General features: G+C 41.7%; 1 protein-coding gene across 3 annotated transcripts in view; it reads right to left on the reverse strand.

The window, feature by feature from the left end:
• RAPGEF5 (Rap guanine nucleotide exchange factor 5) overlaps positions 1-18,258 on the reverse strand; it is a 236,155-nt gene extending 217,897 nt beyond the window's left edge. The window contains exon 1 of one of the 3 annotated variants that reach the window (XM_027574280.2): positions 17,893-18,257. In XM_027574280.2, the coding sequence (XP_027430081.1) occupies positions 17,893-18,123 (231 nt within the window). In that variant the 5' untranslated portion in view covers positions 18,124-18,257. Of the gene's footprint in view, positions 1-17,892 lie in introns of all 3 variants that reach the window. The other 2 variants (XM_027574281.2, XM_027574282.2) reach the window with 2 other exon arrangements.
• Positions 18,259-18,549: the final 291 nt, after the last annotated feature.

Genomic DNA, 18,549 nt, shown 5'->3' on the forward strand with positions numbered 1-18,549 from the left:
ATCAGAATGGGAGCAGATGGCCATAATTTAGTTCTCCTTCCCAGAACCAAAAAATTGAAACTTCGAAAAAATGTACTAAAGATAAACACCACCCTTAGTCCTTTAAAAAGCATCCTTTCTTTTCCCTTCACATAAGGTGACTTACACGCAGAGAGACGCTCTTTCATTCGAGCACACCAGCTTGCATGCACTCGTGTGCTCTCTCTCTCTCTCCCTCTCTCTCATCATTTCTAAAATAACAGTCTTGGGAATCTAAGAGACCTTATGTATAGAATACAGATACACTCGGGTCATAGTTTGGACAGAGTTATATTCCTCTCAAAATCAGAAATTTATTTTGAATACTTGCTGATTTTTAGCTGCCCATGAAAACAGAATGGACATCACTAAATCCCAGCATCCTGTCCTCCCCAAACTCTGACTTCTCATCCCCAAGACCTCCACCATGTCAGACCCTGGCCTCTGTCACCTGGACTATAGCCCCCTAAGTGATTCCCCTGCCTTCAACCTCTCCTTTCTCCATTCTGCACACCACCCACCTACACGGATCTTTCTAACGTTTTTGTCAGCTGATGGTGACTGCCACCTGACATCTGTTAGGTCACGTCTACATACAGTCTCAACTTTATTCTGTCCCCCAAACCCACACACGTATCTCATGAAGTAGTTTCCAAATGTCATCGTGAGGCACAAAAAGAATAAGGACAATGTGGCTAGTCTTCTATAACGCTGTATTTATTTACTCATGAAGAGCAGTCCTTGGGTAGGGGGTTGTGTGATTTTTTTGCTTTTGTGTTAAAATGTCTTTCTCTTATGAAATATAAGAACTACTGAATTTTTTTGCACCCTTACTTGGCAAAATGAAAGTCCAAAGTCACAAGTTAGTTCTCACTTTTTATTTTTTATCTTATTTTATTTTTTAGAGGTGAATCTTTGTGACTTTTTACTTATTTATTTTTAATTTTTTAATTTGAGTATAGTTGACACACCATGTTTCATTAGTTTCAAGGTACAACATAGTGATTCAATTTCTCTGTATGTTATGCTATGGTCACTGTTCTTATTTAAAAAAAAAATTTACTAGGGCACTAAACACAAAGTCTGGTAACCTCTACAGTACACAGGTTTTCCTGGACATTTTCCATTGCTGATAACAAGGTTAATACAAAGCCAAACTCAAAGTTACCTGTCATCTTCCTTCAATTTACGAGTCCAAACCTTTAACCCTGAACGTGGCTCCAGCCAGGCCCATCCCTCAATGTCCCTATTACACGCCATGTTCCTTTCTGCCCTGACCTGTTCTTAGGTCTTCCTTACCTATTATTCTTACCAACTAGTTAGTCTTCAAATCCTACCTCTACCCAGTAGTTTCCTTATATCTTACTAATCAAGCTCAATCTCCTTTCTCCTCATAGTATATATCCTCTAAACCAATTATTCTAAATGAGCTGTCATGACACCCTTTGCTTAGTTGCTATAGCCACAAGAACTTTATTACTCGTAAAAAAAGTACTGAGGTTTGTGAATAATTTTTTTTTAATCAAAACAGATTGGTTTTCTAAAACAACATCATTTCCCAGTATACCTTCCTAAGTGGGCAAACCAGAGGTGAAGAACAACTTCATGTATAGCTTGGTGGAATTCTTACGAGAAAATTAATCCACCAGTTGTTGATCAAGAATTCAATATACCCCCGGAATGGTCAAGCATGTGAGCACCACCACCATACTTCATGGGTCTCGTGACAGAAGAAAAATCTGAGAGCCACTGGACTAAACCAAGAAACATCATGGGAGAGGTATTTGATCAAAGTTCATGACACGAAGAGACAAATCCTCAGTCCTGGCCTGTCACACTTAAAAATAGTAAGCTTCTAGAATTCAGGAATCCTATTTAGTATCTACATGCATTAGTCACTCCAATACTTGCTACATTTAATTAAATATTACAGGCAGAATCAAACAAGTTTCTCCACCAGACTGTGAGCTCCTTAAATGATCCTCACTCTTGCTCCCCTAGGGAATGGTAGCTGGCACATTATAATACTGAATTAAAAAGTGGTCATGGTTTATAGGAGGAAATACATGTAAATATACAACTTTGTGTACAGTTTAGAGGAACTCTAATGGAACCCTCACCCATGTGCTCAACAAGTATTACTGAGAATCTATTATGCTCTAAGCAGTGGTCTAACTGGTTGAAAATACAACTATGTGTGAAACAGACAATAATCCTTGTTCGTGGGTAGCTTACATACTAGTGGTGAAAGACTGATCATAGATAAAACAAGTAAGCAAATTATCAACTATTTATGTTAGAAGGCGGAATAGGAATAGGATATGGGAAGGAGATAGATGTTACAATCCTAAACAGAGTGGCCAAGGGGCTTCATCAAAAGAATGGTCTTTGAGCAAAGACTCGAAGCAAGTGAATGGTTATCTGAAGAAAAACAGGTTCAGACCTGCAAAGGCCTTGAGGTAGGAGCATGCCCAGTGTGATGAAGCACCCGCTGGAAGGCCAGTGGGGCCCAAGGCAGTGAAGGAGAATAAGAATATGGCTTTATTAGATTTCAGGATGAGACTCTTCTCTTGTTTATAAAATAAATTCCTTGCACTGTTACCACACCACTCACATTTATATCTAACGTAAAATATGTCAGAATCTCTGGGCAAATCAAAGTACTGATATGCGACCTTCATTGCCTAATAACTGACCTTGATTGTTATTTTACACTTGCCTTTATTCCTTTCATACTGTAATAGCGAGTTTAATTTTTGAGATCAAAGAACTGTCAGTGGCATAATTGCTCAGTAAAAGTAGTTTTTGTTAAGTCTTCATTAAAAGATACCTTTGTGTTGCATTTCACATGAACAGATCTGGTCTATTGCTGACAGCTTTCATTTCTTTTTTGAGGTCTCAGAGAAGAGAAAGCCTATTTCCTAGAGCTGTATCTCACATTATTAGTTTGGATGTTATACAGCACAAAAATAAAATCAGATACCACCCTTACCCAGGTAATGTAGATCTGAAGCTGGCAAACAACAAACCCCAGCCCTATGTCACCTCTACTCTTAAGTTTTCCTCTCATCTCCAGGCTCAGGGAGGTTCTGTAAAACTAGATTTAATACTATTAACATGTTTATCTCCCTTGTTGGCCTTAAGACTGGGATTGTGGCTTTATTCATTTCTGTATTCTGAGCTTCTGATGCTTAAGGTAGATGTTACTAATATTGGTTCTTCTCTTCTTCATCAAAGCTCCTAGAAAGAGGATACTTTCCCTGTGCTTTGAAATTAGTGAGGTAATAGGATTTGCTCTGGCCAATGAGATAATGAGCAAAAGTCACCTCAGGCAGAAGCACTGAAATGCCGATGTGAAATTCCCCATTCTTTCTTCACAGGTTGTAGTCACTGTGGAGGGTGATGACACAGAAAGGTCCTAAGATGGAAGCAGAGCCACCATACAGAGGACAGCTACCCTGTAGAGTGCCCAGACTCACAAAAGGGTCCTTTTGTAAGCAGTAAATAAACTTTGTTGTGTTAAGCAGACAGATTTTTGTGTATTTTTGTTACTGCAGCAAAACCTAGATTATCCTGACTGACAAGTCAGATAGTTCTGTATAACACAGATTTTTAGAAGGAAGGAAAGATACCAGGAAATGCCAAAGTGGGGATGACTGCGCTGGGTGGCAGTCTGGGATGGGAAGGGCAGGTGCTATGTTACAAGAGGCTGCCTGCAGTGAGAGAACAATGAACAAAATCATTAATCCACTGTACCTGGTCTTCTGTTTAGCCTTGTACTCCCAGAGCTAATTGCTTACATAGAAGTTTCTACATTTATGACAGTCACTAAGAAATGAAATGGACTGGGGTGCCTGGGTGGCTCAGTCATTGAGCGTCTGCCTTCAGCTCAGGCTCCCTGCTCGGCGGGAAGCCTGCTTCTCCCTCTCCCTCTCCCCCTGCTTGAGTTCCCTCTCTCGCTGTCTCTCTCTGTCAAAAAAAAAAAAAAAAATCTTAAAAAAAAAAGAAATGAAATGGATTTTGAATTTCACAATCCTACTTCTTCCATGAGCAATGCCTTCTTGTATATATCCTTTGACCAAAACAGAAGTCCCTATTTAAAGGATGTAGTTTTGAAAATGTAATGCTAATCAGCAATCAATACAATTATAAATTCTCCATCCCACAATGCAGACCAGTTAGATAGTGGTTACCCTTGCAAAAGTTCCTCTTCTTTTGGGGTGGGGGGTTGGGGGAAGGGGAGAGCGAGGAAAGGCGGGAGGAGGAGAGAATGATATAAATGCTGTCAATCACCTAAAAAAACTGAAGGGAGGTTGGATGAGGACTTCCCCGAGGGTCTTAACATAATTCTCTTTAACATGTACAAATGGGCTGAATCACCCCAACTCCTAAGAAGAGCATCTGGCATCTTCTTCCATATGAAACAGCCCTCAGCAGGGGCCAGGGAACCAGCAAAGGATGAAGAAATAGGAGGGCTGTTCGGTGAAGCAAGGAAAGCAAACAGTAGGCCAAGCTGGTTCACAGAAGACACTCTGGGCAGACAGCCCACCCGCAAAGCCTTAAAGGAACACAGGCTGGGAAGGGAGGAGGAGAAGAAAACAGGGGTGATACAGCCAAAGGAAACCAGACCCAAAGGAAGACGGATAGCTCATTCCAAGGGAAGTGAGTAAGGAGATGAGTCTTCAAAAAACCAGGAGAAAGGCTCACCAGAGATTTCTTGGGGCCAACCCAAAGAAGGAGATACTAAAAAAAGTTAGAGCTCCTTCCCCAGTGAGAGGGATTTGAAGGACTTGTGCTCTAGACTAGAGGTGGAAACAAGCAAGCGTTGGAGACTAGAAAGCCTGACTGACTGGGACGCAGCCAGCCCACTCCTCCACACTGAGCTCCTCTCTGCTGTCTGAAAAGGATCTGGACTCCCTCACCAGGGTCACTGGCACTGCAATCCCTCTTTACTCCCTCTGGTCAGTTCCCACTAGCAGGTGCTCACGCACCACCACTTCTGGGCAGTCCTCATCCTGGGCTCCACCCCTTCCTGGCAGAGCAGGGCTCCTCTCCTCTGTGCCCAGCCACCAAGCCTCAGTGGATGACTGACCAGAAAGGAGGGGAAATGGAGGAAACACGAAGGGCTCATATGCCTTCAATCTGTGCCACATTGGGTAACGTGAGGGGATTCATTATGATTTGCCTCAATTATATGAGGTCATAGCCCCAACTCCATCACACATCCATATTTTCCAACACATAAATATATGAAAGCCCAGAAAAAGGGACAAAAATTCTAGAGTTAATTTTCCCTCATAGAGAAATTTATTTCTTCCTAAAAAAATTCAACAATAGAAAATTTGAAATCGAGAGCCTGTTTTGTCTTTAAGTGTTTCACTGATTAACACACAGTATTTAGATGTTGGTAGCATTCCACCTGTACTACCCGAAAATAATCTATAAAGGGTGTGAAATAGTTTTACCCTGAGCATAACATTTCAATATAAAAGAACGGATAAACACACAGAATTGGTATGAGTTTGTGTTGTTGCCTTGCTTCATGGTGAGGTTACTGAAGATGACTTGGCTGAGCACCAAAACCATGAAAAATGGTTTTTATCTCATTGACACGCCCACCACTGGAACCCCTGGGCAAAGGAACTGAAGGTGTAATTATTCTATTCAACTGTTTGTTACTTTGTGAATGCAGTATTCCCAGGCATTTCAGAACATGTTCAATATACTGCAACAAAATTAACCAAGATCAAAGTACCACATAAAGGTCTTATAGCTCCTATGTATAGACTAGCAATGCTAAGGGTGTCTGAGAAAAAGGCAGGGGCAGGGAAAAAAAAAAAAACAACAACAACAAAACAAAACCAAAACACAAAACTAAGGCAATCATAGAGAAGGGATGCAAATTCTTCACGTAAAAGCTTCTCTGATTGTGAACCCCAGCCATCCAAGTGCGTGCACAGGAATGAGGCAGGACGGGCACTCCGTCACATTCTAGCACAAGTTCTAGCTTCCTACCGGAGACCTCACAGGACCTTCTTTCTGTTGAGCCCAGCATCACCTTAGACGCCAGGCCCCTTCCCTGCATTCCCCACCCTCATCTTCTACCTAAACTTCAGGGGCTAGAGGCTGGATTCCTGGCCTCAATCACTGCCAATGTCCCCAAGACTATCCCTTCTACTGCCACTCTTCCCAACACTGCTCTTCCTTGGGTCCCTACATCAGGCAAGGATCCTCTCAGCAAAGAGCCTATCAAAGATGTGCAGGCAAGGTTCAGAGACCCCACAGGAGATGTTGCAGCACACAGGCGCCAGAAACAACAAGGCTTTAAAAGCCACAAGTCGGAGGGACTAGGAAAAGACACAGTTTCCCTGGAGGCTGGAGAGCACCCAAGCGACTGAGGAGTGACTGCCCAGTGGTAGCTAGTCCTAGATGGTCACCACCATCACCACTGAAGAGAAGGAACACAAGGGACAGATACTGCTGACCTCTCTCCTGGCCTTCCATTGACTGAACCCAAACCAAAGTCCCCAGTGATGAACACCTAGAGGCAGCCTCCAAGGTACACAGCGAACAAAAAAGGGTAGAGAGTACATGGGATGGACAAACAGGAGAATCAGCGCAGGTGTCATAAGCTCTTTATGTTTCAAGTGTTCATCACTTCCTTTTTAACTACCAGTCACTCTGTAGAAACCAATAAGGGGTAGTTTCCAATATTATTAATTGAATAAAATTCTCACAGTCGTGGTCCTCCATCTTGATTTGGCTTTCCATCATGGAAGTGGCAAACAGAAAACCAGGTAGATTCCTGGCCTCAGTAATTTTCTGATTATGAAGGTCACCAAACTCTTGCAGCCCTTAGAAGCACTTGCAGTGCTTCTAAGTGTGGCCCATGGACCAGCAACATCACCTGAAACTTGATAGAAATGCAGATTCTTGGGCCCTACCCATACTAGAGACTTTGACTCAAAGTCTCTAAGTGTGGGGGCCCTGGAATCTGTGTTTTCACAAGCCTTCCAGGGATTCTCAAGTATGCTAAAATTTGAGAGGTCTTCTTTTAGCTTTAGAGAGCTAAAGATAGGGACTTTAGGGAGTCCACAGATAACCTTATAGAGACCCTTGGACTAACCAGGAGTCCAAGCTACAGAGCCCTAAACTTCCTCACTATGATCTTCAGTAAGACAGCAATGTTTAAGCCTCAGTTTTCTTAGTCAATTGCTATCAGTGCAACAAGTAAGAGCTCTTTCAGCTTTTCAAAAGGATTGACCTTGGACTCCCTCAGATCTGTTATTTCAGACAATGATGCTGATGCTGATGACGGCAATGACAACAGTGGCAGCCCACACTAGGTTTTCTCTGCATAACTACCTCTGTCTTAACAGCCTTCACATATTAATTTACTTAGTCTCACCATCCTATCTTTGCTTCACAGATGCTGAGGTTGTGGCATATAAAAAAACTCAGTAACTTGCCTTTAATCCATACAAGAAAGGAATGCTTTATTCCAGAGTTATGAAAACAGGAAAATAAGAATGTACATGAAAGCATTTTGTAAATGTAAATCGTTATATAAAAGACAGCAGAGTGAACAGCCAACTACTAATGAACTGAATTTGCTGTTTTTATTTTAAGCTCAAAATTCATGAGATATTCAAGGTAGATTAGAATATGACTAGATTGCTTTTTTTTTAAGGAGTTATGTGCCAAGAAGAATAGGAAATTTGAATGCTTCAATGGGTGCTATTTGAAGATTTGTGATAAATTTAAAATAGTAGAGGAAAACAAATATTGATGCTAATTTGAGGCAGAGAAACAGCTATCAGTGATGACAAGAAATAGCAACAAACCTCTTATCTGAAAGAAGATAAAACTTCCTGGTAAGATCTCCCCAGACACAAAGGGTTGGCTGTCATAAGTTCTCTTCTGATACCTCTCAGAGAATTCTGTTTATGGCCAAACAATTTAATCTTCTAGAAATCGATTTATAGATATGTTCTTTTTACTCTTTTCATATGACGAATTCTTGATTTAATCAGATTCTTTCTGCATCTTCAAATACTCTTTCTACTAATGCATTATCTTCCCCCTCCCCAACTCAAGAGATATGGTGAATATTAATGAGCCATCTTTCCATCTGTCTAAGATAGGTCCCAAAGTGTTCTGGGGTTCAACTGGCATCTCAGTGGAGAAAGACCACTTCTCTGACCTTGGTCAGACAAGGAACAAGAAATGAAAACTGGTCCCCTAACCATACACTATACACTATGGATTCTCATGATAGAGCTATGGTATTCCACTTTAAGGACAGAAACTCAGAAAGGTTATTTAACTTATTCCAGGTCATACAGCTATTAAGTGACAAACATACAGAAAACTGTTTACTATGTCACAATCAAATTCTATTTTAAGAGATTGAAATAGGCATAATACTTGCCCTAGTTTCTAAAAGGCATCATCACACATCTTCTCTTTTTTTTCTACCAAAGATTTCATACCTATATATAAATTCACAGCACAAAATGATGTAGTGAACCATTTGTAGTGTTTGTTCATTATAGTCAACATTTAGAGTGTTAGACCAAACAGAAGTGATAAGCTGTTCACTTCCCACAATAGTAACAGGAGAGAGTAAAACAAATTTACAGTCAGCACCAAAGGTGTAAGCGTTGGGCAATCACAAGTATTTGCATGTACACCTCAGAACAGCTGCAGGTAAATGATTTGACAAGGTCAAATTCAACTGAACAACAAAACCACCAATGGGACTGGAGTTTAAGTTGCTAGACCAGTTAGAAAAAAAATACAGGAAGACAACCAGCTAGACTGCAGAAGCACTGGTTTTCAGAACTCTTTAACTTTAGTAAAGGTTTTTTTCTAGGACAAATAGTGGAAAATGAAAAGCATTTTTATAAGGGAGAAGCCAATGCCTCATGTACAAAGCAGACAAAATTTTCAAAGTTTAACTGAGTCACAGAAGGTAAGATCTGCCAACTCACCACACAAAGTGGTGACTCAAAGACAAGTCTAAATCTATTATCATTTCAGTATATTCATAGTTCTTAGTTAAAAAAATAAATTTATATAAGAAGTTTAACTTTTAAATTTTACTTTAAAAAAATCTGTGAAACCGATAAATTATATAACAAATTGTATAATATAAATTATGTAGTTATATAATACACATTATATACAATAAATTATAAATCAAAGTGTAATTATCATTTAAATTAAATTTAAATATAATTTTAAAAATAAATATAATATATAATCACATAATATAAATTCATATTTATATTATATTGTATATAAGAAGTTATATATAAAACATAGAAATATAAAATATATATATAATTTCACTTAAAAGAATTTCAGTTTCTTCAGTCTTCAACATTACTCTGAGGCTATTCATGCTTTTTGTAAGTAAATATTAAATTTATTCTCCTCTGACATTTAAATTATTACCCAAGCAATATCAGTGTTCATTAAATTGTTAATATAATCTTAACCTACATTTTTCACACTTCATAAATAGACACAGTTGTGTTTATGTGCACCTTTTAAAGCTGTGATTTACTTTGATATTTCTAAAAATAAACTATGCAGCTACACTTAAAAACTAAAACATGACTTACTATAGTTCCTTTATTCTAAGATACCAAAATTTTAAGACATACCATCAATTTAATAATAGCTTCACAGGGGGGAAAAGTATCCCATTAAATGCCCACATGAATTTTAATATACATCCCTATTTCAAAAGCGTTGAAATAAAAAAGAGAGACTGTAATTAAAGAAATACAGTATTTTATTTAGAGAGCGGATACAGCAGAATAGGTAGACCTCATAATATGGAGTCTGTTTTCCTGGGTTGGATTCCTGGCTTCTCTACTTACTGGGTGACCTCAGGCATCTTCCTTAGCCTCTCTGTACCTCATTTTGGGAGATATTAAAATCTGCACCTCTGTACCTCTCTGTTCCCCTCTTTGGGGAAAAAAGAAGACAATGAGGGTAACTGCCACATGAGGTTGTTAGGAGTACTCCAAACAATTCCAACACCACAAGTGTGATATAAGGATTTGTTAAACAGTAACAGTTATCACCACCACCACCACCACCAGGGTCCACAGAAGCATTTGCTACATTCAGAGGCGAATAATTTCTAATTCAACACACTGATAAAATACGTTAATTCAAGGAAATATTTACTGACAACTGAGTGAGTGCTTAATACTATGCTAAATGTTTAGAAGTAAAGATAAAAAGTAAAATAATTAAAAAACCATGGTGGTACTCTCTAGAAGACAGAGTATGGAAAGGCTTTTAAATTAGAGGGTCTGTGGTGACCAGGGATCAAGATATCGACAAGCCCTCTGAAATGAGATGCAAAAAGTACATCTACCTGTGCATTTTTCTGGGGTACTATCTTTTGATTCTTAAAAAGGCCTGGGATAAAAATAAATAAATAAAAGTTAAGAGCCATTTGCCTCAGGTAGTAATACCACATTAAAAGGCAAACATACCAAAGTTTAATTTTATTAATATATTTGTATATTCCCTATGCTCCTATTCAATTGTAAATGGATTCAGTTACTTTGACAAGTATGCACACTTCTTACTTCCTGAAGTTTCTTAAACAGCAAACCAGTTGCCATCAGGAACCCAAATCCTGGGGTACAAGAAACTCTTCCTTTTTTTCTTCATCTTCTAGACATGCCAGGAAAGGAACCTGCTTGCTTTATAAATCTCCAAGAGCATTTGTACTGGGGAACTAGTCAGCTTCCAACCCTCCTGGGAAAACAATGGCTTCCAGGATGAGTCATGCCAAGCCTTCTTTCTTGTACAATGGCTGGTATTGCTGAAAGATGAGGGACAGCTGCTGCCCAAGCCATTGTCAACCCTGTGAGTAATTAAAGACTGATCCTGGAAGCCATTACTGGAGACACCGGAAAGAAAATGAACTATGTTTTACACTAACTTGAAATGTCTTGTGCATTCACTCTTTCAGTATACCACAGGCTATAATTATGTCAAAGTCTTCGACAACACGGTATCGAGGAAAGGCCATAGACTTTGGAATCAGACAGTCCTGGGCTCCCTACTGCCTCTCCTACTATCTAGCTGGTTGACCGTAGGAAACTTACTTAACCTCTCTAGACTGTAGTTTCCTCAGAGGTGAAAATACGTACTGTCTTTAGGGGACTACTGACTCCCAACCTGACAAAGACATGCCAGTATCCACAGGGGTGTCTGTAGCCCATCCCTTTTTCACATCCATTTATGAATTATTTATCACAATAATTGACCACAAAAAATTAAGTCATTGATTCTAACTGTTTTGCCTTCACATGAAATTTTCTAACTTCTCACGAACTACTTCTAGATCACATAGCATTACTGGGATTATCGGTATTCCTAACAAAGGTTGTTATGCAACATTGAGGCAAAAAAAAAAAAATCACAAGTACTCAAAGTCATCACCAGTGATTTATCTCCCACCTTTCCATCTATTTTCAGCTACACAAGTTACCAATTACTGCCAAGTCAATTTAAGAAACAAGGCAAATGTGAAACTGAGAATATTTTGTTATGGTACCAGTATTTAGCTAACACCTAAGATATTCACTACATGTTAGGATATTATGTTTTTTTAAAAGCATGAAATCTGACATTGCATACATAAGCAAAAATTTTTTTTACTAGATTCCTATAAATATGTCTATAAATGTCAATTTGCCCAGAATAAGCATCCAGCTAGGGAAGGAAAAATTTAAGTTCCAATGTACCCCAAACTTTCCATACATTGTCTCTCTTCTCAGAAAAGCTTGACCCATGATGTATATCATTCTAGAGGAAGAGTGGAGGCTTGGAGAACTCCAAGAATAACTAACGCAAGGATGGAAACCCAGTTTCTGAAGCCATAGCCAGGCTCTTTTCCTTGGATCTAATTATGTAAACAAAGCCTACGCCAGGGATCAGAGGAGAGACAAAGAAAGTAAATATGGCATTAACTTGCCATTGAGGTCTTTTACTCGAATTTACATGAAATTAAAGTAGAATGAATCCATAATTTCTTTTCTTTCTTGCCAAATATTTTTAGAGGTAGTATTCGTGGAGTTTTACTTTATTCGTAGCCATGGTCAACATAGGTTTATAAAATCAAGGTTTGAGCTGGTACGAAGTCAATGTTTCTCAAATAAGATCATCACGTGTCCCTCATATTTGATCTGACTCACCTTCCCTGGAAGATACGTGCCTCCTTTAATGGCCCTGATCTCTGGCAGGCTACCATAAACAGATAAGAAAAAAGTAAGCAGGTGAATTCACAAACTTTTTGTATTAGCCTTGATCGAGGTGGGCCTGGGTGATTTTGCTTATGAAACACTGAATGCTACTTTTAATTTTAGTCAATATTAGTTACCATTCACCTATAAGCACAATATTTCTCCCTTCTCCCTGCCCCCACACCCAGTAGGTCTATCACAAGCCTCAGAGGGCTCAAATGAAAGAAAGATTAGCGTCTGGCATTATCGACAGCATTTACTGACCACTCTCCGAGTGGTAAGGTAATATAGTACTCTCGGGTACTATAAGGCTAATTAATTTAGACTAAAATAGACCCTTTGTCCTCAGCGCATTTGAGGAAAACCAGAGTCAATTCAGAGCAGAGACTATGTATGGAACCAGACTGGCTAGATTCAAACCTCCCTCTGCCTCTGTGATCTTGGGCAAGTTCCATCTCTGTTCCAGTTTCCTCATCTGTAGAATGCAAATAATAGCATTTAACTCCCAGGCTTGTTGTGAGGGCTAAATGAAGTCTGTATCAGAACAACACGGCACATAATTAAGTGCTATGAGGTGTTAGCCATTGATTTGAATTTAAATACAAAGAACGAATTAAAATTATATGCTCTGCCTGTAAGATATGTTTACAAAATGACTATAAATCGGGCATATTGGTACAACTTGAAGCAGTATATACGTGTTTCTCAATCAATAAGGTCTTAGTTCCAGCAGGGGAGGGTGTTAAGTCACACGTAAAACACTCCAGCTTGAACAAAGGAAACAGGCTACCTTGTTCTTTTTTGAGAGGAGAGACTCTCAAATCCAGGTAGAGACTACAAATGAAAAAGAGAGAACCTCATGCAGAGAGCCACTAGCTGTTCTTCCAATTTCTCAAGTTTGAAGAGCACTTGCCATGCCTCAGGGACCCTGCCTGAGCGAGAAGAAATCAGGGGAGAGAAGACGGATCCAAAGGCGGACTGTCACTGTTTGGTGAACAGTCAATTTGGCACAATTGGTGAATCATTCTGTCTGCTATAAATGAAACAGATTTTGAAGAGATGAAGAAAGTGGTAGAACACTGCAGAAAAGATCACAGCCGCCAAAGCCCAAAATAAGTCAGTCCCAGCAATTTGACAGTATATATAGAAAGAGGGAATGGTAGTTACCAGCTATTTTATTAGAGGGAGAAAATGACAGTCTTAGAAGCAGCCTGATGAGAAGAATTTAAGAACAAAAAACTTAAGATGGAAGGCATAAGACCAAGGTAAAAAATAACGCAACCACTAAGTGAGGCAAAGTTTGGAGGGAAATGAACAGTTCTCAGTAAAAAGAATTAGGGCTCTTTGGGAAAATGGCTGATTTCAGGTCTGGAGCAGGAAATGGACAAGATAAGTTTAGAGTATCTTGTGCCAAAAAGCAAGAAAGGTATCAGAGACTACTGGGGCCTTGTAAAAAGTATACAGCAGATAAGGACAACTTGTGGGTCCAAAAAAATACTGACTGCAATGGATTGAAACAAATAAATTGAGATCTACAAGTTCTCATAATACTTAAAGAAGGAAAACTCATTGATTATCATGGGAGATTGTTAGGGTACTCAGAAAATTGATAAAAGGAAAAAAAATTAAGACTTTCCTTGTCTTTCCCACATAATCTGAATTTCAGGAGACCCAAAAAGCTCATGAGGGTAAGTTCTTTACAGACAGAATACCAAATTATAAATGCAAGAGAAATGATAGATTTTGATCATCACCATTTTGCAATCCCTAACAAAATGGATCTAGACTACAACAATCTATGGATGTTATAATCATTAGGTGAAAGGTAGAAAGGTAAGAACCTACTAATCAATCGTAACATCTCCAAAAGAGACATATGCAGACACCATGTGTCTTGTGGTTGTGATACAACAGATTTTAACAGCACTATCTACAAAGGATGTTTGCCTTTGACCTAAATCTAATCAGGCCTCTACATCTAATTGCCATATTATAGGAGACATGGGGAAGAGAGAAACAAGCTAAATGACACAAGTGAGAAATTGGCCCAGAAAATGGATCATTCTACCAGACAAACGACCTGTACTCCCTTTCTCCATCAAATCAATCGCCTGAAAAAAGAAGGAAAGGGGGACTATTATAAAATAGATTTAAAAACCTAACAACCAAATACAACGTGTGGACCTTGTTTAGTTCCTGATTCCAACAGATCATAAATAAAAAGAGATCTTTGAGTTTATGTGAATATGGGAATCATATTTAGAAATCATTGTTAAGGAGCACCTGTATGGCTCAGTTGATTAAGCATCTGCCTTTGGTTCGGGTCATGATCCCAGTTCCTGGGATTAAGCTCCATGTCTGGGACTCCCTGCTCAGCGGGCAGTCTGTTTCACCCCCTCCCTCGGCCCCCCCCCCTTCCTCGTTTTCTCTCCCTCTCTCAAATAAATAAAATCTTTAAAGAAAAATCACTGTTAATATATTTAGGCATGAAAAACACCCAGAAGTCTTTGTTTTTTGTTTTCGTTTTTAAAGAAAAAAGTCCTTATCAGAGAATGTAAACTGATACATTTATGAGTGAGATGATAGGATGTTTAGGATTTTGCTTTAAAATACACCAGCACCCACAAAAAAAAAAAAAGTGGGGAAGAGAAATAAATGAAACAAGACTGGCAAAATGTTAGTAAGTGTTGAAGGTTGGGTGTTTATCATACTATTTCTCATAATCTCCATAACACAGTTTTTAAAAAGTGACTAAAGGGTTTTGGTGGGAATTCAAGCTGTGCCTTATCTTGCCACTATTTTAGGAGATAGCTAGGGTCCTCCCACAAAGTGAAATGCAGTCCTTCCCCACTTAGCCCAAAGAGTGCAGAGTCTTAATCAGTTTGCATTTTGAATTCAATATGATTAGAAGCGACCACACCAAGGCACACAGGAGCTCTGCAGTATTAACCAAATGTCAGCTTAATTTTTCCAGGTAAGAGACAACCTACAAGGCACCTGGGTTGGGCAACACAACCTACAAAGAACTTACTTGATGACAATTGATGTCAGATTGTCCTGATTTGTGAGAGCCCAAGGCAGCATGGACAAGTGCCACAAGTATTCCTAAATCAAATCTTGGTCAATACATAAATTGCAAACCTTCTTACCAACTTGTGTAATACCTAGAGCTGCTTTTTTTTTTTTTTTAAACCAGTAGTAATAAATTTGTGTTTATTTGTCCCTACAATCACTCAGCTGTAATCTGGAGGTGCAGCCCATAAAATATAAAACTAAAAGTCCACAGAAGGATCTAAGCCATGATTTGTTTGCATGAGCATCTCTGATCTAATTAAAGGGCTAATGAGGTGACCCCAGATGCTCACCAGCTGGTATGGCAGACATTTCGCCTGTTTTTCACTTTCCTACATAAACCTTCTGTTATGGACTGAATGTCTGTGTTCCTTCAAAACTCTTACGTTGAAGCCCTACCCCAGTGGTGGTATTTGGAGATGGAGCCTTTGGGAGGTATTCCAAGGTAGACTCGGTCATGAAGGTGGAGCTTCCATGATGTGATTAGTGGACTTATATGAAAAGGAAGAGAGGGAGATCTCTCTTTCCATCCTTGTGCACTGAGGAACGGCCAGAAGGCAAGCCAGGAAGAAAGCTCTCACCAGAAACCAAGTCGGCTGGCCCCTTGATCTTGGACTGTCTAGCCTCCAGAACTGAGAAAATAAACTTCTATTGTTTAAGCCACCCAGTCGATGGTATTTTGTTACAGCAGCCTGAGCAGACTAATACAGGTACGTATTTCACCTGTTTTTTTCTTTCTTTCAAACCCCTTCTTATCTCTGTTAAGGAAGGTTCCAAAGTCACAAAGGTGGCTGCAAAGCCAAAGGAAGGGGAAATAGTTGAAAAGTATGGGTTTATAACATTGGAAATTTTGACAATCTTTCCCCAATAAAAAAACTGACCATGCATTTATGAAATGTGTTTGGAATGTCCCAAAGTAATACGCTATTAAGATCAAAGAAGGGTTAATGAGGTATGTATTATTTGAAGTAACCACATTCAGAATAATTAAGAAGAGCAAATATGTATATTGGCAAGGCACACAACATCATCCCAGGCAGCAAGAAACACAAGCCTTTATGCAGATGAACACACAGATCTATTTATTCAGAAACCTTCAGCAATTCCCGTCACAGATTGCCTGGCTGCCCTCATGTCTTCAGTATTCTGTGCCATGAAAAAGTAACTGTCAAGGATAATAGGAACACAATTTGACCTACTTTTCCCTAGATTCTTGCAAAGTCTATAACTCTGTTTCTTGTGTTTATTTAGCTATCACATCTTTGGGACACATTTTCGCGTTTTCTTCGCAGACAATCCGGTATGCCCCACATTAAGGTCACTTGTGGGCAATTCCTTAACTCCACTGCTCATGGACTATGGACTTTAAGACGTCCTACATCCAGCTAATCCTCAGAATATCCTTCTGAGGTAGATCATGTACAGTCATCCCTACATTAAAAGGAAAATAGGTAAGAAAGCCAAAACACAACCTGGAGAGGCTGAAGACCTACACCAATTCCTATCCTTCTCGCCCAAAGGAAGCCACACCAAAACAAATGTTTCTCTCCAACTCTCACGTTTCCACAAACCTATCTTTGTAAGAGCTACAGGTCCTCCAGTAAGGAAGGTACAGCCCCTCAAAAATCTACCTTGTTGCAGCTTCTCAGTAAAGCCTGCTTACTGGTGACAAATTCTAAAGAACAGAGTAGAACCTACCCAAGTTGCCCCAAAGCCCTGGTGGGCAGGGGAAACCCGAGTAAAGTCAGCCCCTTAGCCTGACCCTGCTGGGGCCTCCTGAGCGGCTTGTGAAAGGTCCCAGGAGAAAATCAGCAGGCCATCCCGCTTTTCTTAAACAAAACATGTCCGACCTGCTCAGGCCATTAAATGCACGTAGATGCACAACCAGGGACACTCCCTGACCAGGAAATCATATCTGAACACACCATCAGGAAGTCAATATTTAAGATTTGGCGGGGTGGGGGCGTGCACCCTCCCGCTCAAGGGAGCGTCACCAAGTACTAAGTGCTGGAGAGTCCAGAACCCAGGAGCTAGAAGCTCGCCCGGGGAATTCCAACTCCTGTGTCTCCTCCACCTCGGCGGTGGCGGTGGTGGTAGCGGCGGCCACAACCAGACCCGATGCCCAACGCTTGCCACCGGGCGTCCCAAACAAGCTCACACGTCTTACGCCTCTTGCAAACTGGGCTCCCATTTGTGGGGCCTGAGGCTTGCTGTCGGGACAGGGCTGGCGGACTGTGAGGTCCGGGACACCTGCAGCTTCCCCTCTGGGGAGAGGCAAATGGCCCTTCTTCCGGCGATGCCCACGGTCCGCCGCTCTACATCCAGGTGCCCCTGGGTTAAGTCAGGTGCATCTGGGGGAAGGGGAAGCCTTCGCTCACCGGGGGGGGGAAGGGGGGGAGGGCACCCACACGACCCCGCCGTCCCGGGACCCCGCGCGAGGGCGCCCCTTCCGCCACCTCCCCAACTTCCAGATGCCCCCTCTGCGGCCCGGGAGGGTGGGCGCGGGCGAGTCCGGGCCACTCACCCGGGCCCCGGCGGCGCTCCGCTTCCTCCGCAGCGTGAGCCCGCTCCGCAGCAGCGCCGGCAGGTCCCTCAGCCGCGGCCGTGGCGGCGCCGGCGGCTGTTCGCGCTCCTGCTCGCGGGCGCTGGGGCTGCGGCGCAGGGCGCCGTCCGCCGCCGCCACCGCCGCCGCCGCGGCCAAGGCCGGGCTCTCGCACGGCGGCTGCATCTTGACGGAGCCCACGGCCATCCTCATGCCCTGACGGCGGCTGCGGCGCCGGCAGCTAGTCTCCCCCGCCCTCGCCTCCGCGCGCCGTACGCGCCTTCGCCAGGCAGCGAGAGGGCGCGACTGCGGCTCGGGCGCGGGGCGCGCTGCCAGCCGCTGCCCATTGGCGCGCGCCGCGGCCCCCGGCTGCCTCGGCCCCGCGCACCTCCCCCTCCCCGCCCAGGTGCGCCGGGCCCCGCCCCGCCCCGCCCCCTCCGGCGGCCCACCTCCGCCCGCCGCTGGGGGCCCCCCTCAGCCACTCCCGGAACCCAGGAGGAAGGGGGTGGGACAGCTTGGGCACCCGCTCATCCACAGGTGCGGGATTCCCAGAATCCTCCACCAAACCCACTCTAATGCCCACCCCACCCCACCCCCAATTCCCTTGAGCTGAAAAGTCTCCCTTCACTGCCTTTTACC

The sequence above is a fragment of the Zalophus californianus genome, chromosome 12 (assembly GCF_009762305.2).
Source record: "Zalophus californianus isolate mZalCal1 chromosome 12, mZalCal1.pri.v2, whole genome shotgun sequence".
NCBI lineage: Eukaryota > Metazoa > Chordata > Mammalia > Carnivora > Otariidae > Zalophus > Zalophus californianus.